Here is a 24455-nt window from a genome sequence, read left to right as displayed (position 1 = left end):
GGACGCTCGGATTTATGCTAGTCTTCTTCCAGAATTTCTTTTCATTCAGAAATTTCATTTCTCCTCACCACGTGAATGAAAAGTGAGGCAAAATCGTTGTGAGAGAGTAAAGAAAGAAGAGCAAGAACAAGGAGGTAGAGAAGGTAAATGTGTGTGTTTCCTTTTCATTGTTAAATTGATTAGGAACAATAAAAAAAAAGCAATCTTCTAATGGAGAAAGAAGGGGGGAAATGAAAAGTGTACGGGTGCCAGGTAAGGTGTGGTGGCATCCCAGGAACAACTGCAAAGACACCCCTCAGGGTGACCAGGGCCCTGGGTCGTTGGGCGGCTTGGGGAAGAGCTGGACAATGTTAACGACCAGTAGGGCAGTGGACTCATTCATGCTTCAGGATGCGAGTTTTTACCTGTTTTGTGTGATTGACCCGTTTGCCAATACCTCGTCTTCTTGAAATGTTGTTTTTAAATATTTGAAGGAAATGCAAATTTTCAGTTACAGGTTAGTGAAAATAAAGAGGTGATTTTTTCCCCTCTTCTCATCTAAGTTCACAGGCTGCCTGATATGTCTGCACCCCACTTTAAGAACCCCTGCTTTGGGGCCCACGATGGCCTTTTCTCACGCCTGTCATCTCTGTATTTGCTCATTTCCTGCACTGCATCTACTCTGGGCCAGATCCATTCATGACCCCCTACACATCCCAGCTCTTCCTTCTATCTACCCCGATTATTTTTAGTCTGTTCTCTCTTCTGCCCTCCGAGAAGTTGCAGACACATTACAGTGACCGACGGTCACAAACACCAGCTTTCCCAACCTTTTTGGCCCACAAAGCGTTTTGTCTTTATTTATCACCAATACCTCTTCCTGTCCTAATCTAGAGGAAAGTGGGTCTCAAAATTAACCGAACGGGGAAAAAAAGCGACAAGGGGGAAGGGCCATTTGGAGCTGGAAAGTGCCTAGGACGGTACCTAGTTCATTGACATTTGAGGAAACTGAGGCTCGGGTAGGTAAGGAGAGCCTCACCCAGCGCTTAACACAGTGCCTGGCAAAGGGTAGGCGCTTAGTAGAAGTTTATTGATTGACTGACTCAGTAGAATGGAAGCGGGGAAAGAAAGAGGAGACAGTGACTAGGAAGCCTGATGCTGGGGATGTGGGGAGGGGGCGGGGACACACCCACGTGGGCAGAGCTGCCGCCGCCAGGGGCGGGGCCGACGCCACGGAACTACATTTCCCAGGCAGGAGCTAGGCAGGAGCTGGGCATGCGCCTCCTGCTCTCCCTGCGGTCGCTTTCTTCCTCCCCTTCCTCCTCCCCTTCCTCCTCCTCCTCCTGCAGCCGCTCGGCGCAGCGCCGGTCCCGCTCGCTTCCCAGCCTGCCCCGTGCAGCCCGGGCATGCCCAGTGCGGGAGGTGCGGGCCCCGGCCTGGGGAGCGGCGCCGGCTGGAAGGCGGCGGGCAGCGGCGGCGGCAGCCGGGGCCGGGAGAGCCGAGCGGGGCCGCGGGCAGGTCAGCTGCGGGGGTCAGGCTGGGGGGATGAGCCGGGCGTGCGCGGGGGCCCGCCGGGGCGGCGGAGGGCAGCGGGGCGGGCTGGGGTTCGGGCTGGGGCTCGGGCTGGGGCTCAGGCTCAGTGAGGGGCCCGGCTTGCACGCCCTGGGCTGCTGCTGGCCGCTCGCGCGCGTGCGTGTGTAGAGTGTGTGTGGGTGCGTGTGGTGTGTGTGCCCTTTGAGTGGATGCGCGGGTGGGGGGCACAAGCGGGCCCCTGTTGACTTGTTGAAGTGCACTTGGAGGGCACAGCCCGCCCGCCTGTGGGCATCCCTGAGGAGAAGGGGAGGCCTGGGGCAGGGGAGTTGGACAGAGGGAAGCTCTTGCGTTCGGTAGCCGGGAACCCCCAAGGAAGGACCCACCCCATGGAGCATCAGGGGATGGCCGCCCAGTGGCCACCGACCTGGCGGCCCCCTCCCAGGGCTTTAAGCGAAGGTTTCTTTTCTTGGCCAGGCTGTAGAGGTCGTTTAAAAAAGGGGGGGGGCGTTATGTGTGATCGTTCACTTCGGAGGTGTAGTGGGAAGAGCACTGAACCCAGAGAAGGGCCCAAGTCTTGACTGGTAGTAACTAGTTGAATGACCTTGAACTAGTCATTTAACTTCTCAGGGCTTTCCTTTTCTCTTATATAAAAGGAAGTACTCCATTGAGTTCTCTGGTGATTTTCAAGAAGTTAGGTTTAAACCTGGGTGAATAAATTGCTTTTCCTGAGTCATCTAACGATTGTTAGAAACAAGGTTCAAGTCCATGTTTCCTGATTCCGGATCTAGTGCTCTCAGTGCATTCATTATCTTAGTGAAAAGTGTCCCAATCTTAATGCTACCCTGTGGGAGTGAGAGACTGGGCATTGGTGTTGGGGGGATAATTATATGAGGAGGAATAGTAGCCAAAACATTAGACACTGAAAATGGGCTAACCAGGAAAGAGGAGGGTATGAGATTGTAGTGGTATGATTTTGCCATTATGACTGGAACACTTATTGAAAAATCTGTAGTGAGCAGAATTAGTGTTGCTAGATCTATGGTTTTCTTAAATTTCTTTTCTTATAAGAAAATATATATGTGTGTGTGTGTATACATATACATATATATTAATATGAGCAGGCGTGTGCTTGGTTGTGCAAGTTTTCCTCCTCAAGCTTTGTTCCCTGCTATTCCAGTTCCGAGTGGCGTATATCCAGCTGTGTCAAACTCACTTGCAGTTTTTGAGATGATTAAAGGTTACCAAGCGCAGATATACTCCTATTCTTGAGCTGTGAAATGCGAGGTGTTTCCTTCCATAATAAGCCACACAAGAAAATCAGTCATGTGTTTTATATTAAGGATTTTTGGTTGGCAAGGAATTTGGGAGTTGAATGTGAAGGATATTTTTAGCTATGTAGTCTGACTTTCCTACTCTTTGGTAGGTGTCTTTTTTCCCACCTCCAAATTTAAATTAATATGTATTTATATTCTTCACATCAGAACTTTGTTAATCCTTTGCAGAAAATTACGTCTGATCTAGCATGCTTATTAAATTTGGACATACTCAACACATGTCAAAGGGAAAATTCAAATGTAGAAGGTCCTAAAGGGCAGGTGACATCATTTGTATGACCAGCTTCATGTGTGCCTACTACTGTGTGGTTTGTTGGAGAGGTATATTTGTGGCAGGAGTATGGTTAATTGGTAGTTTCATGAGAACATAGCTCAGATTACACATGAGCTCAAATGCTGAAGTAACAACCTTACATGTAATGAGGTCATACAAAAGAAGGTTGGAATAGATTCCCCCCCCCTTTTGAACAATATATTATTTTGCTACTCCAGTATTATTGATACATGACTGTACTTCCCCAAGTTCTCAAGGCAATAGTAATGATTTTAATTTCTCTGATTTATTATTCATCAATAATACTACTAACTGGTTAATCCTTCACGGATGAAGAGGAAAGAAAGAAGCAGCTGTTTCTCCCAGGTCATAGATAGGTAAACCAAGGCCCAGAGAGGGAAGGCGAGTAACCTATCTTTCCCTTTCCCATATTCATTGTTTCATCTACTAGAATTTTTTTCCAAGTGAAAATTTAAGTGATTGCAGGGTGACCTAGTACTTAATAAGGGGAGAAAAGAGAGATCCATGTTCCATTAAGATTTTGGCTGTTAGCAGCTAGACACACAGCTCACGTCATCATCTTACCTCAGTAGAACCAGGAGAGGCAAACAAAGCCTTCTTAGGCAAGAAAGCTGTTAGTCCCCGTTTGCATAGGTGAATGTTTTCCAGTATGAATTGAAATTCAGCCTTGTCTGGACTTTTAAATATACTATCTGATAATAGTTTTTCATGTGTTGGTTGAATTTATCATTTCATGGACATTTTTTAAAAATCCTGCCAATTTGCTCTGTTTATCAAATGTTAACTGAGTGCCTACTTTATGTACCTTTACATATGGCAGGACTCCATTGGAATTATGGTAGGTATCAGGCTTGTTTGTGTAGGAAGACCCTTGCTTGGGATGGCAGTCAGGGGAATGCTTGTGAGTGCTCTGTGACTTAAACTGTCTGGGTTTTGATTTTATTCATACGTAAAATAGGGTCAAATGATGCCTTTTTCCTGTCTGACATATAAAAATAAACTTTAAAAAATTGAAACAAATGCTTTGAGCTCTTTGGAAAGTGCTTTATAAATTCAGGGTAGTAACATAAGGAAGATCTGTGTGTCTTTGGGGTCTATAGGTTAGATTGGTGGTGGCTCAGTGGATAGAGTGTCTGATCTGGAGTCAGGAGAACCTGAGTTCAAATACGACCTCAGACATTTACTAGCTGTGTAATCCTGGGCATTTAGCCCTGTTTGCCTCAGTTTCCTCATCTGTAAATTGAGCTGGAGAAGGAAATGTTAAACCACTCCAGTGTCCTTGCCAAGAAAACCCCAGGTGGGGTCATAGAGAGTTGGACATGACTGAAACGACTCAACAACCATGACAAGCAAGGTTAGATGAATTGAGAAATCTTAACAGTTGATTTTATAGAGACAGCTTGAAAGTTGACTTGTGGCCTAGAGCATATCAAAATCTATTTCTCTTCTCTTTAGGGTTTATGTTGATACCTCTCTCCACCCCTCAGCTAGGCATTTAGCTTTGTATTTGATAATATAGTATTTTTTCTTTCTCCATTAGGCTCTGTTTTTTCAGGCTCTTCACGATGAGAGATTTTGGGATCCTTCTCTTCCCTTCTCCCTGTAGTTGATAGTTTGGGTGGTGGAAGTGATGCAGAAGTAGAGATGGCTGACAGTGTCAAAACATTTCTCCATGATCTTGTCAGGGTAAGTAAAGTTATGCCTCAGAAAGGAACTCATGTTTCCTGTTTTTTGTTTTTTGCTGAGGGAGTTGACTTTAAAAGTCTTCAAACCTTGCATGTGTTGGTTGATTTTTTTTTTTTTAGAATCAGAATATTAGAGCTATAAGATTACTCAGAACTCAACTATTCCAACCCCTTTTCTTAGACATGAGACATTGGGGTCTAGAGAGATGAAGTATCTTTCTTGGTCACACAGCTAATTAGAATGTGACTGGAACCCAGGCCTCCTCATTCCCAGTTCTTTTGATTCTATCACACTGCCTCCACATTACTGCTTAGTCCATTTAGTGGCCTAGATGAGAGGAGCAAAGCTTACAGAGCTTGTGATAATTCACTGAACTAGGATCCCTTTAACTTCCTTGTGCCAGAAACTTTTTAGGTAAGGTTAGCAAATGTCCCCATCAGGCCAAGAACAGGAAAGTCAGGAGAAAATTTGGCCAACTATCTTTATGCCATTTCCCACTCAGAACCACCCTTCTACTGTGGAGCTGGTTCCGTTGAGAGGGCCAAAAGGAGAGAAAATGTTGAAAATTAACTTAAGCAAATATCTGGCTGTGAATTGGCTCTCATCGATATAGATTTCCTTCTGTGTTAGCTTTAAGTTTATTTTTCTCTTATGGACTGGCATTTCAGCAAAGTGAGTAGAATTGCATCCAATTTTCTTCTTATTAGTTGATCTCTGCTTTTATTTGCCCTTCTTGTTGTACTAGCTTGCTCTTTGCTTTAAAAATAAAAGATGGTAACCCTTTTGCTTATAGGGAATCAAGGACTCCATCTGGGGCATCTGCACCATCTCCAAATTGGATGCCCGGATCCAACAGAAAAGGGAAGAGCAGCGTCGAAGAAGGGCAAGCAGTGTTTTAGCACAGAGAAGAGCCCAAAGTGAGGAGCGGAAGCAGGAGAGGTGAGGAGAGCAGATCATCATAGTGAGATTAGTTTTTAGAATTCACTTGATAGCTCCTAGTAGGAATATGATGAAAATATTTGAGGAGGATGACTGAGAACCCCATCGATGATTCCCCATCTTTTTGGAGTTGAAATACCTTATTGTTGAGAGTCTTTTATCATTTATTTTTCTGTTTCCCTAACACAGTGCAGTGTGCCATTTAACTTTTAAGATACAATGAATTAAATTTAACTTTGATTGGAATGTTTTTGATACTTCTGCAGTACTCCTTGAGGAAGATTTGTAATTACTGCTTTACATACATAAAATATTAGGAAACAGATTAGCCAGTATTTTTATTGGGAAAAACCAAATGAGTTAATGGATGAAACACCAAATTTGAGAAACCTTTGTTTTAATTTCACCATTCATTGATTGTCTGAAAAAAATCTTTGTGAATATAGTTGAAGTTTTATATACTCTTCAGAAAATCACCACCTTGGAGAGAATATCAAATCCTCAAATTCAGTAAATTACCTATTGCATGTAGGACAGCATGCTAGGCACAGTGGTAGGGGTACAGTGTTTGAGTAAGACATGATTCCTGTCATAAGTATGTGAAAGTTGTAAATAATAAAATAAGAACACCATAACCAAGGTTTAGAGAGTTAAAAGTAACTTGATTGTTGTCACATAGCTAAAAAACATCAGTGGAGATTTGAACCCAGAGAGGTTGGAAAGAGGTGTTGAAAAATGACAGTCTGGAACTTGGAGAGGAGAGAGTTTAAGGGTAGAACTATAAATTTGGGAGTATACAAGAGATATAGTTCAGGTTGTGTGGGAAGGTGAGAAATGGAGGAGAATCAGCATCAGATGATCCAGAGAGGTCAGACTGAAAATGGCCTTGGATTTGACAATTAGTAGATCTTTGGCTGTCTTTGAAAAGTTTCGGTGAAGTAGTGGGGATGAAAACCATAGTGTAGGAAGTTAATGAAAAAGTAGATGCTGAGAAAGAGAAAGAAATATATGGATTACATTTTCAGAGGTTCCCTATGAAGGGAAGAAGAGAGAGGACAGTTGCTAGATGTGATAGAAGGGTCAGAGTATCCTTTTTTTAGAATTAGTTAAGTCCTGAGCAAGATTTTATTTATTTTTAAACTTTTATCGATGACTTTGATTTTCATATCATAGTTATTTCTGGCTATACCCGCTCTATTGATTCCCTGTGCTGAAACGGCTTTGTAACAAAAAAAAGGAGTTGAGCAAGAATAACTGTTGTAGTGATTGGTCTGATAGTAAGAGCAGTGCTTCGCTCCTTATAAATTCTGTCCTCTAACAAGAGGAGGGAGAGTCTGTTTCATGATCTGTTATCTGGGACGAAAACTGATCATTACTTCCTTTTAGCGTTCTCATGTATGTTACTGTAGTTAGTTATTGTGTAGTGGACTGATTCTGCTTGCTTTGCTCTTCATGAGTTTGCATGTCTTTCTGTGTTTATCTGAATTCCCCTTTGATCACTTATTATTACGTAATACGCTTCTATTCATTTACCACAGTTTGTTTGGCCCTTTTCCCAAGCAGTGAGCAGCCATTTCATGAGCATGTATTAAGATAGATGGGAAGGAGCTAATGAAGATGGAGAAAGTCATCTATACATGAAAGAGGGTAATTGCTGGAACAAGGTCCTAGAGGATCTAGGAGGGTGTAGGATACGAATAGAAGATTGAGCCTTACCAATGAGTTGAGATATTTGTTCCTTTGAGATAGAAGGGAAAGAAAATGTATTCTACAAGAGGATAAGGGATGATATATGTAAGTTTGTTGGAGTAGAGGAGGACATTTAAGGGAACTTCAGTCTTATGAAAACAGCATGGTATAGTGGTTAGAATGTTAGATTTAGAACCAAGAAGACCTAGGTTCAGATCTCACCTATAACCTTTGTTAACTATATGTTCTTGGGAAGGTCACTTGACCTGAGTTTTGGTTTCCTGTCTGTGCAATGAAGGGGTTGGAATTAATGGCTTCTGATGTCTGTCTCTAGATCTGTGATCCTAATTATATAGTACACTAAGTCATATGTTACAAAGGATAGGGATGGGTAAAGGGATAGTATTTGGGGGAGTCAACACATAAGAAAAAGTTTGGATTAACTGATAAAGATGAAGTAGAGAGCTGATAGAGTAGTTGAATAGTATTGCTAAAAGTAGCAGTGAAGGTCAAGCTGAGGTGATATACCTTAAGTGTACAGTGAATGAATGATTTTATTAAGGGCTTAAAATGTGCCAAGCACTGTGCTAAACTTTGGGACTACAGATACAAAAGTAAAGACCTCCTTTCCCCTTAAGGAACTTGTATTCTTGTGAAGAAAGCAACACAGATAATGATGGCCTAGGATGGGTACTTTGGTTTTGAAAGTTACTGGGATGGTAAATGGGGCAGTTGATTGATATGCCCCATCCAAGCAGAGCTGATTTTGATTATTGTTCAGAGTTCCAGAACTGGTGCAAGAAAGGAAAGGGCATACAGGTTCACAGTGGGGCATGCATGGAGTCTGGTGGAGGAGGTCAGAGAAGAGGACATGAACTGAAGCCTGCTGGTGGGGCTTTCCTGAAATTGTTCCAGGAGAGACAGTTACCACTTTGGGGTCATAGGTGGAGCAGGGGTGGTTTGGACAGGGCAGGGTAGAAGTTCCTCAGGGCATGGTCTGTGGTGTCTACAACAAGGCAGTTTGTGAAGAAGGCTATGGAGGAGATGGCTGGAGAGGGAGTGGATGAAACCAGTTTAATTCCAGTGTTACTACAGCCAGATACCTCAGGGATAAGGTAGAGCGATTGACCTGGAAGGAAGAACTGAGTTCAGATCTAGCCTCAGACATTTACTAGCTGTGTGTCCCTGATGCCAGTGACCCTGGGTAAGTCGCTTAATTTTTGTCTGCATCAGTTTTCTCAACTATAAAAATGAGCGTAATAATAGGCATCTACCTTACAAGGCTGTTATGAAGATCAGAAGAGATACTTGTAAAGTGTTTAATAAAGCTCCTGGCACAGTGGGTGCTTAATTAAATGCCTGTTCCTTTCCTTCCCACTTAAGCAGTCTAGCAGCTGGAAGAAGGGAACTGGATGATAGGAGTTAACTGGGATTGAGATTAAGTGGATCAGAAGTTCCAAATGTCCAAGACTAAGAGATTCTAGGATAGTGACTGCTGAATCATTAAAGTGGCAGATCATTTTTACTTTTAAAGTTTTCACAGCTATTCAGTAAATGGCTTCCTCAGTGTGATGCTCTGTCCTTAGTAAACTTGTAATCAAAATACTATTTTTATATCATATAAATTTCCTCCTGCATCCCTTCCTCCCCCAAACCCCAGTCATTCCAAATAAATGTATTTTTTAAAAAATAAAACAGAGGAAGAAGAGGGGGAAAAAATCTGTGAAAACAGTAACTTCATTGAAAAAAATCTGAAAATATATACAATGTTTGACATCCATGGACCTCCAACCGCTGCAAAGGAGTTGGGAAGAAGTGTCTTCTCATATCTTTTCTTTGGAGCCATGCTTGTTTGTGATTCTGCTGCATCCATTCTTAATTGTCTTGTGTTGATGGCCCTTTGCATTGTTGTAATCATTGTGTATGTTGTTTTCTTGGCTTTGCTTACTTCACTGTGCATCAGTTCATGTAAGTTGTCCCATGCTTCTCTGTATATTCTTCATCATTTCTTATAGCATAGTAATAGTGTAATACATTCAGAAAGTACTATTTGACTATTCTCCAGTCAAGTACTTTTGAAACAGTGTTGCTATAAATCTTTTGATTTATATGGGGACTTGATTCTTATCAGTAGTCTCTGATGGAGTCTGAGAGGTTTAGACCCCTCAAGGACCAGAGTATAAGGAGGGGTCATCTGGAATGAATTCACAGACTCAAGCATTTGTTAAGTCAAGGTGGCAAAGATTTATTGTTGTTATGCTATATGGCGGGCAGAGGTCCTTAAGGAATACTGCCGTGGTGTGTAGAGCTCGTTAGGGAACTTGCAGCTTAACAGAAATGATCTTGAAGCTTATATAGGAAAAGTAGTGAACTATGTGCCAAGTATGCTGATTAGGTGATAACATACAACCTTGGTCACGAGCATCATTCACTACAGGAAATTGTGGGGAGGGGAAGAGAGGGCTCCTAAGGGGTATATTTGTGGTCTGTTATATCTATAATAAGATAGTTTCAGGAATTGATGTCTATAGCCTGACCTCTGGATTGCATATGTGACTGTGGGCATCAGTACTTGATGGTTCTGTTGATAGAAGATAGCACAAGGGAAATTCTACAGAGATCAGCTTGTTTTTGTAACAGGGAGAGATAGTTTGCTTCACTGGGCCCACTCATAAGTTATTGCCAGAGATAGGGTCCTTGGGATGGAGGTCAAACTGTCAGGGATAGTGCCATGAGGCTATGGAGAAATATGATCTTAGAAGTGGGGTCTGAGTACAAGCACCCAAGCACCATATCAGTGTCCTTGTTGGTATATGCCTAGTGGTAGAATCTCTGGGTTAAAAGAGTATGGACATTTTGGTCATGTTATTTATATGTTGTCCAAGTTGCTTTTCAAATGGCTGTGCCAATTCACAGCTCCACCAAAAATGTGCTAGTATATCTATCTTTCTACCACTCTCCAATGTTAAACTATTCTCATCTTTTGTCATCTTTGCCAATTTGCTGGTTTTGAGCTATTTGGTTTTTAAAAATATTTTAAAAGCTCAATATGATCAAAATACAAGAGAAAAACAGAGATCTGCTTAGTAATAAGGAGCAGCCTGCTTGCTTCACAGACTGTGTGTGGGATCTTTTTTAGTGAGCCAAGGATAGTGAGCAGAATTTTCCAGTGCTGTGCTTGGAATGGAGGAGTATTCTGGGTGAGTAAGCTTTCGCCACACTTTCCCTTGACCAGAACCCAAACCAAGTATTCCAAATGTCTTGCTTGTTGCTTCTTTGACCTTATTGTATCTTTAGGGGGTGGAAATACTCTTTCAGTCTTTGAGTATTGGTTTTTTCATAAGGGATATGCATGCTGTTGAATATGTCTATCTGTTGGGTTGTTGAGGGAAAAGGTTCTCACTGCTTCTGACCATCAAAACCTCTAGCAGAACAAGTACCTCACAGTCAACTGAAAATTGATGAACACAGGACTATTAATTTAATTTGGACTTCTTAATGGTAGATAATGTTGGAATTTCTCCTTTGAGTTCCTTTTATAGTGGATTGGGAATCAGTGCATAATAGATGACAGTCTGCTCACTTAGATATCTTGTCCTTTGAGGAACTACACAAACATTCTTCTGTTCACGCTAGATCCTGATTTCAGGGTTCAGTTCACAGCATGCATTTTTATTTGTGGATCTGGCTCTCCCAGCCTACTAACAAGATGCTCTTCAGCCATACCATTAAGCTGAACAACTAAATTTCTGTATTTCAAAATTTGCTTCTCACTAGTTTATAGTGAAGTGGATAAGTACATAATATTGGACTGGCTTTTTCCATCAGCCATATTCATTTGGAACCATGGGCGGCAGAAATGAGCTGAGAAAACCCCAAGTAAAGATGGCTAATTGTAGAGGCTCATCTTGATAAAATGGAAAAAGAAGAGTTTGTATAGTTGGAAGTTCTCAACAGTTTTTTTTTTCAGAGAGAGGACTATTGATTAGAACATTTGAACCTGTGTTTTTAATGGAAATCTTTTTCATATTTATCATATTGACTTTCTTCTATAGCTGAGTCTTCTCTTGTTTTACCGAGTATTTATCCCTGTGCTTCAGTCAGTAACAGCTCAAATTATTGGTAAGTATATGAATTGTTCTCTGTTGCCTTTTTCTGTATACACTTTTTCTTTCCTCATTTGGGACTAGGGTGAGGAGGGAGGTCATGAGTTTTACAAGTCTCATACCAACATCCAAAGAGGCCACATCCTATTTCCAAGTAAGCACTGCTTTGCTAGGGGAGCTCCTAATCCCTTCTGCTTTGATTGAAAATCAAAAAAATTAAAGTAAGATTGTGGCAGCTAAGATCAACTGACCCTCAGTGGTTTTTGAGCCAGAGATAGGAAGAGAGGCAAGGTAGAAAAGCATGAAAAGCAGGAGAGCCTAATGGGTTGTCTGGGGTCTGTTTTCTTATAGTAACTTTTTCCTTTATCTCTTAGGAGATCCCTCTCTGCATGGAGATGTCTGGTCCTGGCTGGAGTTTATCCTCACCTCTATCTTTAGTGCTCTGTGGGTGCTCCCTCTGTTTGTGCTCAGTAAAGTGGTGAATGCCATATGGTTTCAGGTAAGTCTAGGTTAGAAATAAGTCTCTTGGCCCTGAAACATGGTAACTTGGTAGCCTACAAAGCAGCCTGCAAATAAGAACTATTGGTAGCAATCATTTCCTTAGGTGTACTTCTGCATGATAGCTAGGAATTTTGTGTTCATAGGCAAGGAAGTTTTTAATGTTCCTTTTAAATGGAATCACTGGATATTTTAGAAGTGAGTAGAGCAACTCGTTGCTGAGTACCGTCCTGAATCAGAAGAGAGATTTCCCAAGGATTCCTATCCAGGATAACAATTCTGGTATAGCCAGTGGACTTGTGGCTTTAGAACAGGCCTGTAAAATTTTTGGCCCTCGGACCCACAGGCTCTCCAACTGCTTGCAGCCTGCCAAAGGATTTTAGGCAGCCCATGAAAAATGTAAAGGTCAGGTCATCCTCAGGCCCCAAGACTGTTCTCAGACAGAGCTAATAGGGCTCACTGGACCTTTAAGAAGAAGTGATTAAGAGGCCTAATACCCTTGGGCCTGTACAACATACTGCCCCGCTTTGGGCCATAAGCAACCCTCAGGTCATATGTTGTGCTGGCCTGCTTTAGAACAGAGGTTTTTAACCTTTTTTGGGTGACAAGGATCCCTTTGTCAAATTGATGAAGCCGGTAGATCCTTTCTCAAAATAATGTATTTAAGTGAATAAAATAAAAACCATGAGATTAAAAAGGAAACCAATTATATTGAAATACAGTTAATCAAAATATTTATTAAAAAGCTAAGTTCTCAGATTCCAGATTAAGAACACCTGTATTAAGATTTATGGCCTAGATCTTTTCTGTTCTGGTGAGCTGCCTACTGTGTTACAGGATATTGCTGATCTGGCATTCGAGGTATCTGGGAGGAAACCTCAGCCTTTCCCAAGTGTCAGCAAGATCATCGCCGACATGCTTTTTAATCTCTTACTACAGGCCCTTTTCCTGATCCAGGTGAGACTAGCCTTCTAATGACAAACAGGATGGGGTGGCAAAGTGGAGTGGGTCTTCTGTTAGTGCTGCCAGATGCATTAGGTGGGGTGGGGTATATTATATTCCCGTGGAAGCGTGGTTCAGTAATAAAATGAGAGAGGCTCTCTCTTTACAGATGAAATAATTGGGGAAATGGATGAAGATGGCATTCTTGCCATTGGATCTTGAAAAGAACTCAAGTTGGTTGTGATTCCTCTGCAGGGCATGTTTGTCAGTCTATTCCCGATCCATCTCATTGGCCAGTTGGTCAGTCTCCTGCACATGTCTCTTCTCTACTCACTTTATTGTTTTGAGTACCGTTGGTTCAACAAAGGTGAGTGAAGAGATCATATCTTAAGTAGGTTCTTTTTAAAGAAGTTAACAAGTCTTTCCTTTTTACTCTGCAAGATAGGGTTTCTAAACATTGTCAGAAAGGTGGGCTGGCTCCTTCCTCCAGGTCTTAGAACTTGGGCTGAGTCATGGATTATAGAGGATTTATGAGCCTTCCCAATGATTAGAGCTGACCTTACAGCTGTCTTTAATTTGGTGATATAATGAGGTTCTATGGCCTTGCATGAACAATGTCAACAAAACTTTATTAAGTTTTTCGATAACTTAATTTTTTTGTATGAAAAACACTGCTAGGAGCTAGAGATAGGCAAAATTTAGATAAGGTGTGGTTAGTACCTTTATGGAACTTAAAGTGTAATAAGGAGAAAAGATAGAAGTTAATTAGCATGGTATAGTACAGTCATGAAGCCATGCTGACCAGGTCCGCTACAAATTTATTATCTAAACTAGGGGCAGCTGATGGTACAGTGGGTGGAGGGCCTGGTTCTGGAGTCAGGAAGACCTGAGTTCAAATCTAGCCTGAGACTCTTCTTAGCTGTGTGATGCTGGGCAAGTCACTTAACTTCTGTTTGCCTCAGTTTTTTTTTATCTGTAAAATGGGGATTAATAGCATGTACTTCCCAGGTTTATTGTAAGGATCAAAAGAGATAATATTTGTAAAGTGCTTATCACAGTACCTGGTACATGATTAAGTGCTATGTAAATGTTGGTGGTGATGACAATAATAATAATAATAATAATTTATTATTATTATTATTGTTATTATTATTATTGTTATTATTATTATTATTCTCCTCATCCAGGTCTTCTTTGCAGCAAGGAAATCCTTTAAACAGTTTTCTGTGTCACTTGCCACAGTGGCTTTTCCAAGCCTCTTTTCCCCTGCAGCTTTCCACAGTACCCTACCCTCTCATCTCACCTTGCCTCATACTTAACCAGTTAAAAAAAATTGAGGCTATTTGATGAGAGTGTTCTCTTCTGGTTCATCTCCCACTATCTCCTATATCACACCAATCTCTGATGAATAAGTTGCCCTTTTTTGAAGGCCAACCTCTGTACATGTATTCTGGATCACATTTCCGGCAGGTTGTCCTCACTGTCATCTTCTTCCCTACCCCTTATCTTCAGTATTTAACTTCTAATCTATGAGCTCCTTTCCCACTTCCTACTAACATGCTAGCTGTTGTCTAAGTCTCCTCCCTTTCTCAACTAAACTCATTGAAGAGACCATGTACGTTAGGTGCCTCTACTTTTGTCCTCTCAATTTCTTAACCTTTTGCAGTCTGACTTCTGAACTCATTATTTATCTGAAACTGCTCTCCTAAGTGACTGTGATCTTTCTTTTTGTTTTGCTCAAAAAAAAAAAACTTCACTGTGAAATCTGGCACAGTGCAGTTTGTTGTAATTGTTATATCTGTGTTCACTATATAAGCAGCTAACATATGGAAATTTAATTATCTGTATACAAATGATGCATCAAAAGTGCTCAGTGCCACACATCAAGTTCCTTGAAGTCCACCCAATTTGCCATTCATGTATGTATGGTACACATTTTCCAGAATCTAGTACTAGTTAGTGGTCTGTACTAGATTCACAGCACATTCCGTATCTTTCTGTGGGAAGCCAGTAGTATTTGACTGGCTTCTTATAGCACAGTCCAAGAAACTTGTTCAGCATCATTGCCCTGCCCTGTTTCAGCCTTGGTTTGGCCCTCCAGTTAGCATGTCAGCCCATCCACCTCAAAGTTCGGTTCAACTCCAGTGATCTCTTAATTGTTGAGTCTAATGGCCTTTTTCTTGGGCCACATTTTTTTTAACCTCTTCGGAGGATTTGTCACCATTAACTACCATCTACCCCTGGATACTCTGTCCTCCTGTGTTTTTGTGACCCTGTTCTTTCTAAGAACCTTTCTATTCGTTCTTCTACCTCTCTATTGTTGGATTGTAGGCTTCTTGAGAACAGGAAATGTTTTGCCTTTGTGTCCCCAGTGCTTAGGACACTATCTAACACCTATTAAGTGCTTAATAAATGCTCTTGACTTGACATGTCTGATCCTCTTCATTCTTTTTTCTGGTACTTCATCTTTATCACACATACCCCTACTTGTGGAACCTTCCAAGGATCTGCCTTGGGCCACCTTTTCCCTCTATACTGTCTCACTTGCTGATGTTATCAACTACCATGAATTCAGTTATCATCTCTATTCCACATCTATATGTCTAGCTCTTGTCTTCTTTCTGAGTTCTAATCCTAACTACCTTTTGGAGGTAGGAGAAAGGAAAAGATAATAAATTCACTTTTGGAAATGTCATGTTTGATGTGCCAGTGGTACAGGCATTTAGAGATGTCCTCTAGGCAATTAGAAATGTAGTGCTGGAGCATAAAAGAGAAAGTAGGGATAGAGAAAGCAATTTGTGTATAGATGTAATAGTTCTAGCCCTAAGAGTAAATGAAGTTGTCAGGAGAGAATGAGTAATTAGAAAAGAATAGTAAACAGAAATTTAGGGAACACCCACAAGGAATCTGAGGAGATGAAGCCAATAAAGCAGAGTAGATAAATACTCAAGAAATCCTGGTCTGAGAGAATCAAAATGACTTCTGTTCTTTCATATGGCTCTTTCTAGAGATTATATTTTTTTAGGACACACTTTTAACTGTATTTAATCTATGTAGGCACATTCTCTCTAATAGTCATTTTTCAGTAGAAATTTGTTATGGCAAATAACATTATAATGAAAATCTTAAATTACTAAGCCCATGCTGGTACCATTTGCTTCTTTAAACAAATAGACCATGCAACAAACGAAGCTTGATTATGGCTTGTGATCTTATCTGTCATGAGATTTCTCTTAGGATAGTTGTAATGGAGCAATCCCTTTGTTAAAGTCAACTGAATTTCTTAAGTATTTTGTGTACTTAGAGATGACAGAAATGGTTCAAGAATGGTCTCTAAGATTATTTGTCTTAGTCTCAATATTATATTTTAAACTTCTCTTTCATCAGGAATTGAAATGCATCAGCGATTATCCAACATTGAAAGGAATTGGCCTTACTACTTTGGATTTGGTCTACCCTTGGCCTTCCTCACAGCAATGCAGTCTTCTTACATCATCAGGTAATCTGAATTAAAGAATTTGGGGTAGGTAGTGAGGATAAAAGCTGAGGTTTGCCCCTGAACATATCCAGTAGAATCATTTGAGATTTGTGTCTCTTCTCCCAGAAAGTATCTGGCTAACCTGTCCCATAATATATATATATATATATATATATATATTCATTAGATTCTTAAGATGTGAGAATGATGCCCTTTTGGGTTTGGCTTCTTACATCTCCCCACTTAGACACTGGGTTTTCTATGAAGCCATCTTACTTTCTTTCATTTTTTTGCAGTGGCTGTCTCTTCTCTATCCTCTTCCCTCTGTTCATCATCAGCGCCAATGAAGCGAAGACCCCTGGGAAAGCGTAGTAAGTTCTTAGTCAGTCCCTGGTCACTAGGGTCAGACACCATATCTGAGGTATTAACTGTAAGAGTAAGAATTGGCAATCATAAACAATTTGGCTTAGTTTTTGGTGGGTTTTTTTTTTTACTTCTCCTGTGTTGGGAGGTCAAATGATGCTCTCCCAAGGAGAAATCCTGCTTACCTACTAGCTCTTTATAAATCAGAACACAGGCCTTTATATTCTCAGAACTTTGCAGTCTGTCAGTCAGCTGTTGAGAAAGCTTCTAGTGCAACTCCTGCCCCTGGGGATGCCACACTGAACATACCTATCAATAGATTAAAGGTTTAGACTCATGTGAGAAGAGCAGGAGCCAGTATGGTCCAGATATAGAGTCTAACATGGTTTTCTTGCTTTTCAGCCTCTTCCAGTTACGCCTCTTCTCCTTGGTGGTCTTCCTAAGCAACAGACTCTTTCACAAGACGGTCTACCTGCAGTCTGCCCTGAGCAGCTCAGCCTCTGCCGAAAAGCTCCCCTCACCTCATCCATCTCCTGCCAAACTGAAGGCTGCTGCAGCCCACTGAGCTGCCTCCAAGGGGAGGGATGGCTTTGGGGGGAGGCACTGGTGGTGGCTTCCTCAGTTTCCCCTAACCCAGGGAAAGCAGGACCCACCCTGCCAAGGGCCCTCAGCACATTCCCGTTGTTCTCTGTGGGATCTGGAGTTTTACTGTCTTGTAAGTGTAGGCCAGGATCTTTTTGATGCCAGGTGTGGATTTTTAATGCTGTCAGCGTGACCGCAGATTTTTCTGCAGCTGTTTTCTAGCCTTTGCCAGCCCTGTGCCTGTGCTGATTTGAACACTTTGCTTTTCTCCCCGTGCCATCCCTCCCCTTTGCTCTGCCACCCTTGGATGAATGGATTTTGTAAATCCAGTTTGTTTGTTTTTCTGTGTGTGTGTGTGTGTGTGTGTGTTGTGTGTGTGTGTGTGTGTGTGTGTGTGTGTGTGTGTTTGTTTTTTGGTGAAACCTGCTCATTGGGTGTGGAGGGAGGGGGAGTCTCCCAGCTAGTCCTGGTTACTTCCTTCTGCGGCCTTCACTGTCTTTGGTTCTTGTGACTCAGGTTAGGTTTTCATCCCTTCTACTTCACAGCAAAAAAAAAAAAAGAAGGAAAAAAACCTGAAGAGGTAGGACTAGGTAGGGAACAGACCTCACCACAGCACGTGTTGGTTTGGAGAGCTAATCTATCTCCATCCCTTTGTTTGTAGGAGGGGAGGATGTAGGAGAATTCTCTCACTGATGCTGTTAGGGTTCCCTAATCTCGAGGAGATGTACCAGCTCTCAACAAGTGCCACTATTAGCACAGGATACCCTGAAAAGTCAAGCTCTTGCTAAGCACTGGATACAGCTCCGTTAGTCAAAGGGCCGGAGGTCTGAAATTCACTTTGTCAGGGCCACTGCCAGTTATATCCTGCACTTCAAAGGGATGTTGGGTTCTTCACGTGATCAGAAACTACAGTTAGAAAACTTAATGGAAAACATTAAACCTGTGGCTGGATGGGTTTTTCTGTCATTTTTACAGTAAAGTTGGGGGTCCAGCACATGTCAAAAAATTGTACAATATAAAAGAAGAAAAAAATTAAACAAGTAGAAGCTTCTGGTTTCTCATGGAAACAGGCATGCTGATTGGTGAAAATCATGAAGTTTATAATGGTATTTAAGGAATACAAGGTCTTGTTTGGGTTCAGAAAAAGGGAATTTAGAGTAAATGGGAAGTTTATTGCACTATGCATAATTGATGGGGAGATGGTTCTGCAAAGTGTTGATCTGAAACTCAGGTCTCATCTCTTTCATGTAGTTTATAGAGGGGGATTGGCTTATGTCCACTCATTTAGTGGTTGGTTCTCAAAAACTGATGAGTTTGGAATTGGTGAATTCACTTTTGTGTGTGTAAAGTGTCTTTATGTATGTACATTTCTGCTGTATATGTTTCATAAAGGGAGAAAGATCAATTTAGATTCCAGTGTTCCTCATGCATTAAAAATTCCCATAAGGCAAGGAAAAAAGATAAGCAGCTTACTCAAAACATTCAGAAAGCCTTTGAGGAGGGTGGTCTGTAACATAACTACTCTTGGTCAGCAGATGAACCTCTTCTCTGGTGTTTTCACAAGAAAATGTTAAATAAAATACTAGAATTGTCCACAGTTGTGGGTGGGTGATTGTGAGTTTGTCTCACTGGGGAAAGCACCAAGTTGGAAATTATGTACAATGAGAATTTGTACACAAGAATTACTTGTAAAGCATATGGTTAAAGACGTCTTGGGCTATTTCAATACCTCTGGTATGTTCCAATAAGATCATTTGTGGTTTTGACAACATTTTAAGGCAGCATTACAAAGAACCACTTATAGAACTTTCCTTGTTGCTATATGGTGGTTTGGGAGAGAGAGTTTAAGTTGTCAAGAATTTTGGTAATTTGAAAAGTCATAACATAAACTTTTGGAATTTTTTTTTGCAATAAAATGAACCCCTTTGGAAGCAGTTCTTCAAAGTGTGTTGTTGTCAACTTGCACTATTTGTTCAGTGACTTACTTTTGCCTTACTTAAACCTATGTGATTCCAGCTTCAGTGACCTATACTGATCTGTCACGTAGGTTTGGCTGCATTATGGGAACAGGACTATTGTCCCTGATTTTTTTCTACATAACCCATCAATACGCATTTATTCATGTAGTAAATATTTATTAAGCCCCTATTATGCTAGGCACTGGAAAAAAAGTTTATAAAAGATAGTCCTTTTCCTTATGAAGCTTGTGGTGTAGTAGGATGATAAACACCTAATTTAATACATGATCAATGTGGTATAGTGAATGGAATGCTGTGCTTAGGGTCAAAAAGACTTGGTCTGAATTCCAGTTCCAGTACTAGTTGTATAACCATAGACAAGCCTCTTGGCCTTATAACCTCAGTTTTCCCATCTGCAAAATGGGGATAATACCTTGATTCTGATAGACTAGAACATTGGGTCATATCAAGTAATATGAAATTTGATAGGGATGAATGTAGTCTTGTACTTAGGATTAAAAAAAAAATCAAGCTGCTCAGATATTTTTAGGGGGGTAGTATAGCTAGGGTGAGGTAGGGTATAGACCTAACAGTCTATGAAAGATGTTAGGATTTTAATGGATTGCAATCTGATGTGGCAGCCAGAAAGGCCAGTGTTAAACTGCAATGAGATTGACATGACCTCCAGAAATGTGGAGGTTTTTTGGTCAGACTATGTATGAAATATTATGTTTAGATATGTGTCCAGAGAAAGTTAAAAGGACTAGAGTTTTTTTTTTAATACCACAACATGGTTAATTATTAGACTTTACACAACAAATAAAAATACAGAAATACAGCTCAATGCAGAATGGTGACTTTCTCTTCAACGGGCCATGGTTCCTCTTTGTAGTAAAATGAAGACGGTAAACAAGTAGAAATGAGTTGGTAGTTAACTCCACGATTTTGTCTAGAAGTTATGCATTCATTTTTCCTCAGCTACTTAAGTACATACAGAAAAGGAATTAAAAGTTTTACTCACTTGTTCACCTCATATTGAAACATGCTTCATTCTATTTTGAGGGTCACTATATGGAAAATAAGGAGATGCCTTATCTTGAAGATTAGGGGATTTGGATGGGGTGAAGTATACTCTAGACATCCTCCAGTATTTGAAGGGATATCAGCTGGAATAGCAACGATATGTCTTGCCCGGACCCAGAGTGGAACTAGGAGTAAAGTGTGGAAGTTACAGTGAGGCAATTTTAGGCTTGATGTCAAGGAAAAACTCCCTAACCATCAGTGCTGTCTTTGTCTTTTTAAATTTAGATTTTTTTCCCCCTCAATGGCATGTAGAAACAATTTTTATCATTTGTTTTTTAAAATTTTGAGTTCCAAATTCCTTCCACCTTCCCTGAGATAGTAAGCAACTTGGTATAGATTATATATGTGAAGTTATGCAAAACATTTCCATATTAGCCATGTTGCCAAAGAAAACAGACCAAACTCGATAAAGTGGAAGTATGCGTCACTGCATTCAGACTCCATAACTTCTTTCTCTGGAGGTAGATAGCATTTTTCCATCATAAGTCCTTCAGAATTGTCTTGGATCATTGTAATGCTGAGAATAGCTAAGTAATTCACATATGATCATTGTATAATATTGCTGTTACTGTATATTCTGCATCTGGTTCTGCTCACTGTGCATCAGTTTGTGTAAGTTAGCCTACAATAGTGTCCCATTACAATCATATACTACTTCTTCAGCCCTTCCCAATTGATGGGCATCCCCTCAATTTCCAATTCTTTGCTACCACAAAAAGAGCTGCTATAAACATTTTTGTACATGTGGGTCCCTTTCCCTTTTTTGTGATCTCTGGGATACAGACCTAGTAGTGGTATTGCTGGATCAAAGAGTATACACAGTTTGATAGCCCTTTGTGCATAGTTCCAAATTGCTCTCCAGAATAGTTGAATCAGTTCACGACTCTACCAACAGTGCATTAGTGCCCCAATTTTCCCACATCCCCTCCAACATTTACCATTTTCCTTTCTGTCATATTAGCCAATCTGATGGTTATGAAGTGGTATCTCAGGTTTTTTTAATTTGTTTTTCTCAAATCAATAATGATTTAGAATATTTTTTCATGACTGTAGCTTTGATTTGTCTGAAAACTGCCTTTGCACATATCGTTTGACCATTTGTCATGACTTGTATTCTATTAGGTTTGACTCAGTTTCTCTACATATTTGAGAAATGAGGCCTTTATCAGAGAAACTTGGTGTAAAATTTTCCCCCGGCTTTGTTTTCCTTCTAATCCTGACTGCAATTGGTTTTGTTTGTGCAAACCCTTTTTAATTTAATGTAATCAGGGGGACAAGCAGCAGGAAGTGCAGGATGGTGGTGGCCCAGGAGGATGGGCACAAAAAAACCTGAATACCAGGATGGATAATCGTTTCACCACAATTGGCACAGATTTCTGGTATGAATATCAAAGTCCAGCACCAGAAAATTTCAGTGATTTAAACAAAATCAGGTATGAATTTTTTGACTGTAATCCTGATGAAAAGTCTTATAATGACTTACTTTTCCAGTATAATGGCACAGGGGGATTGTGGAGAAGGTGTATCACTGTGCCCAAGAAAAGCACACCTTGGTATAGCTCTCCAGAAAAGACAGTCATCTGACTTAATCACAGAATGTTTCCGTTTTCCACTGTCAGAGCAGTTCATGGATAAGTATGTAGAGCCTGGAAACCACAACACTGGGATTGATCTACTCCGGGCCTATCTTTGGCGCTGCCAGTTCTTTTGCCTTTTGTTAGCCTAGGTTTGATGAGCTTCAGGGCTTTGATTGGACTTTGTGCTTGTGCCTGCCGGAGTCTGTATCCAACTGTTGCCACAGGAGTCCTTCATTTCCTTGCAGGTTTGTGTACGCTTGGCTCAGTAAGTTGCTATGTTGCTGGTATTGAACTACTTCATCAGAAGCTGTAGCTGCCTGAGAATGTGAAGGGTGAATTTGGTTGGTCCTTCTGCTTGGCCTGTATCTCAGCCCCCTTTGCAGTTCATGGCTGCTGCCCTCTTCATCTGGGCAGCCCGGACCAACCGAAAAGACTACACACTAATGAAGGCCTATCTGGTGGCATAGATAGGCTGCAGCGTCAATTATAGTTTGCTGCGCCACGGTATTTTTTTAATGTCCATCTTATTCTCGTATTTTTCTCCTCTCTCTCTCCTGCCTTTTTTCTATTCTGGATGTTTATTTGCATTGTTTTCTTATCTTTAAATTTGCGTGGTGGTCTTTGAGAAATCACACCCTTCATATGTCCAAATAGATCTGGATCCAGAATCCAGAAAAGAGAGATTAGTGGATAAAGAGCATAAATTTAGGTAAAGAGTGTCTGTCACCTGAGTGAAGCTGATGTAAAGCACATTTAGCAAGTAACAACTTCTAAGAGACTGAGGTAAAGGTACTCTATTTTGTGGTACTCTATTTTAAAAGAAGTTTCTTATGATTGTCATTAACTTTAGTTTTGCTGTTGTGTAGAACCTATCGTCGATGAATATTAGCGCTGTTTTCAAATGTTATGTAAACTTTATATGATGGAGAAAACATGAATCAGATTTCCCTAACCTTTGAAGTGCGTGTAGCTTCATCTAAGGTGAAATATAGTAGCTCTTAAATTGCACTGTGCATAAAGTCTTTGAGCAAGGAGGTGAAAATAGATACTTTAGTTGAAGCTTTGTTTATGGATCTGTACTATCAGTACTGAAAGTTAGCTCAAAGAGCAGAGTATTAACTTTTTACTTTTTTTTTAAAATTTCAGTGTCCTGGATCACTTCCCTCATGCACAGTCCTACTGAAAGATAACAATGCTTTCTAATAGTGTGTTGGGGTCAGGGAATTGAATGCCCCAACTGCCATGTAAGTCAGTTAAGTACTCTCTCAGAACATTTATCCAGAAGAAGGTTGTTTCTCAAGATCTAAGGCTTTGGCTGCCTATTAACAACTATGGTCTTTATTTCCTGTGATGGAACGAGGTGCCTTTCCTCACCCAGACCTCTTCATGGACATCTCAGCCTTGTGTAATTTCTTCTAATTCAGTTATTTTTATAAATATGTGTATAAACTTTTGAACTTTTAAAATCCTATTTATTCCATTTCTGTAGAACATGGCAGGTTTTTTAAAGAAAATGTAACATAGTAATTTCTTACCATGTCCTAAATCTGTTGTTTAAAAAATAAAATTGGATCAGAAAAAAAAATTGATGTAATTAGAATTATCTATTTTACATCCTGTAAATGTTCCCTATCTCTTGTCTGATCATAAATACTTCCCTTATCTATAGATCTGACATGTGAGATATTCCATGCTCCCCTAATTTGCTTCTGATATTACCCTTTATGTCTAAGTCATGTTTTCATTTTGATCTTATCTCAGTATACAGTGTGATAGTTTCTGCCAAACTGCTTTCCAAGTCATCAGCAATTTTTATCAAAGTTATTTCTTGTCCCATCATCTTGGATTTTTACATTTGTCAAACACTAGATTACTATGGTCATTTACTAGTGTGTACTCTGTAATTAATCTATTCCACTGATCTACCACTGTATTTCTTAGCCACTACAGGATTGTTCTGATGATTACTGCTTTATAATACAACTTGAAATCCCATCAGTTGTCTTTAGGATGTAGTGAATTCTCATCTGAGATCTTCCAGCAAAGGATGGATGTCCATTTATGAAGTATGTTGTACAGGGAATTATTTTTAAGGTATGGGTTGGACTAGATAGCCATTCTAGTTCTGAAATTCTGGGGTTCTGTGTTGTGTGAGATCTAAGGGGAAAAGGTACTGTTGAGGGAAATAAAGGAAACTCTATGGGAGGCATTTGATTTAGGTTGTAAAGGTGAAAGTGAAGAAGGGAAAGTAGGGTACTCAATGTAGGGGAATGCTAGAGTTAGAGAGTGGTCAGGCTTTACTGGAGCTGAGAATAATATACGGCTGAAAAGATGGGGTAGCATCAGATTGTAGAGGGCCTTCAAAGTCAAGACATGAGCCTGAAGCTTGATTGATAAAGACAACAGAAAGCCA

General features: G+C 40.5%; 1 protein-coding gene and 1 pseudogene across 3 annotated transcripts; both read left to right on the top strand.

Annotated features, from left to right (window-relative positions):
* Positions 1-42: 42 nt before the first annotated feature.
* On the top strand, positions 43-19355 carry EI24 (EI24 autophagy associated transmembrane protein). 3 transcript variants are annotated; one of them, XM_021000689.2, is made up of 11 exons: positions 43-143; positions 4682-4827; positions 5621-5766; positions 10595-10655; positions 11511-11577; positions 11936-12060; positions 12897-13016; positions 13257-13368; positions 16389-16500; positions 16776-16850; positions 17245-19355. In XM_021000689.2, the coding sequence occupies exons 2-11, from the start codon at positions 4786-4788 to the stop codon at positions 17405-17407; spliced, it is 1023 nt and encodes a 340-aa protein (XP_020856348.1). In that variant the 5' UTR covers positions 43-143; positions 4682-4785; the 3' UTR covers positions 17408-19355. The 3 variants fall into 3 exon arrangements, with proteins under 3 accessions (XP_020856348.1, XP_020856349.1, XP_020856347.1); XM_021000690.2 differs by lacking the exon at positions 43-143 and adding an exon at positions 1329-1497 and having other exon boundaries at positions 11939-12060; XM_021000688.2 differs by lacking the exon at positions 43-143 and adding an exon at positions 1330-1497.
* A 96-nt stretch (positions 19356-19451) lies between these two features.
* On the top strand, positions 19452-23854 carry LOC110218139 (claudin domain-containing protein 1 pseudogene; annotated as a pseudogene).
* The last annotated feature ends 601 nt before the right edge of the window (positions 23855-24455 follow it).

The sequence above is a fragment of the Phascolarctos cinereus genome, unplaced genomic scaffold (genome assembly GCF_003287225.1).
Source record: "Phascolarctos cinereus isolate Bilbo 61053 unplaced genomic scaffold, phaCin_HiC Scaffold_726;HRSCAF=1367, whole genome shotgun sequence".
NCBI lineage: Eukaryota > Metazoa > Chordata > Mammalia > Diprotodontia > Phascolarctidae > Phascolarctos > Phascolarctos cinereus.
This window is presented reverse-complemented; position numbering and strand designations above follow the sequence as displayed.

What these genes read in the sequence shown, in the direction of transcription:
- EI24 (XM_021000689.2), top strand. Translation starts at nt 4,786, where the DNA reads ATGGCTGACAGTGTCAAAACATTTCTCCATGATCTTGTCAGG. An exon ending in TTCTCCATGATCTTGTCAGG is followed by an intron (nt 4,828 to 5,620) that starts GTAAGTAAAGTT and finishes TTTTGCTTATAG; the next exon opens with GGAATCAAGGACTCCATCTG. An exon ending in CAGTCTTCTTACATCATCAG is followed by an intron (nt 16,501 to 16,775) that starts GTAATCTGAATT and finishes ATTTTTTTGCAG; the next exon opens with TGGCTGTCTCTTCTCTATCC.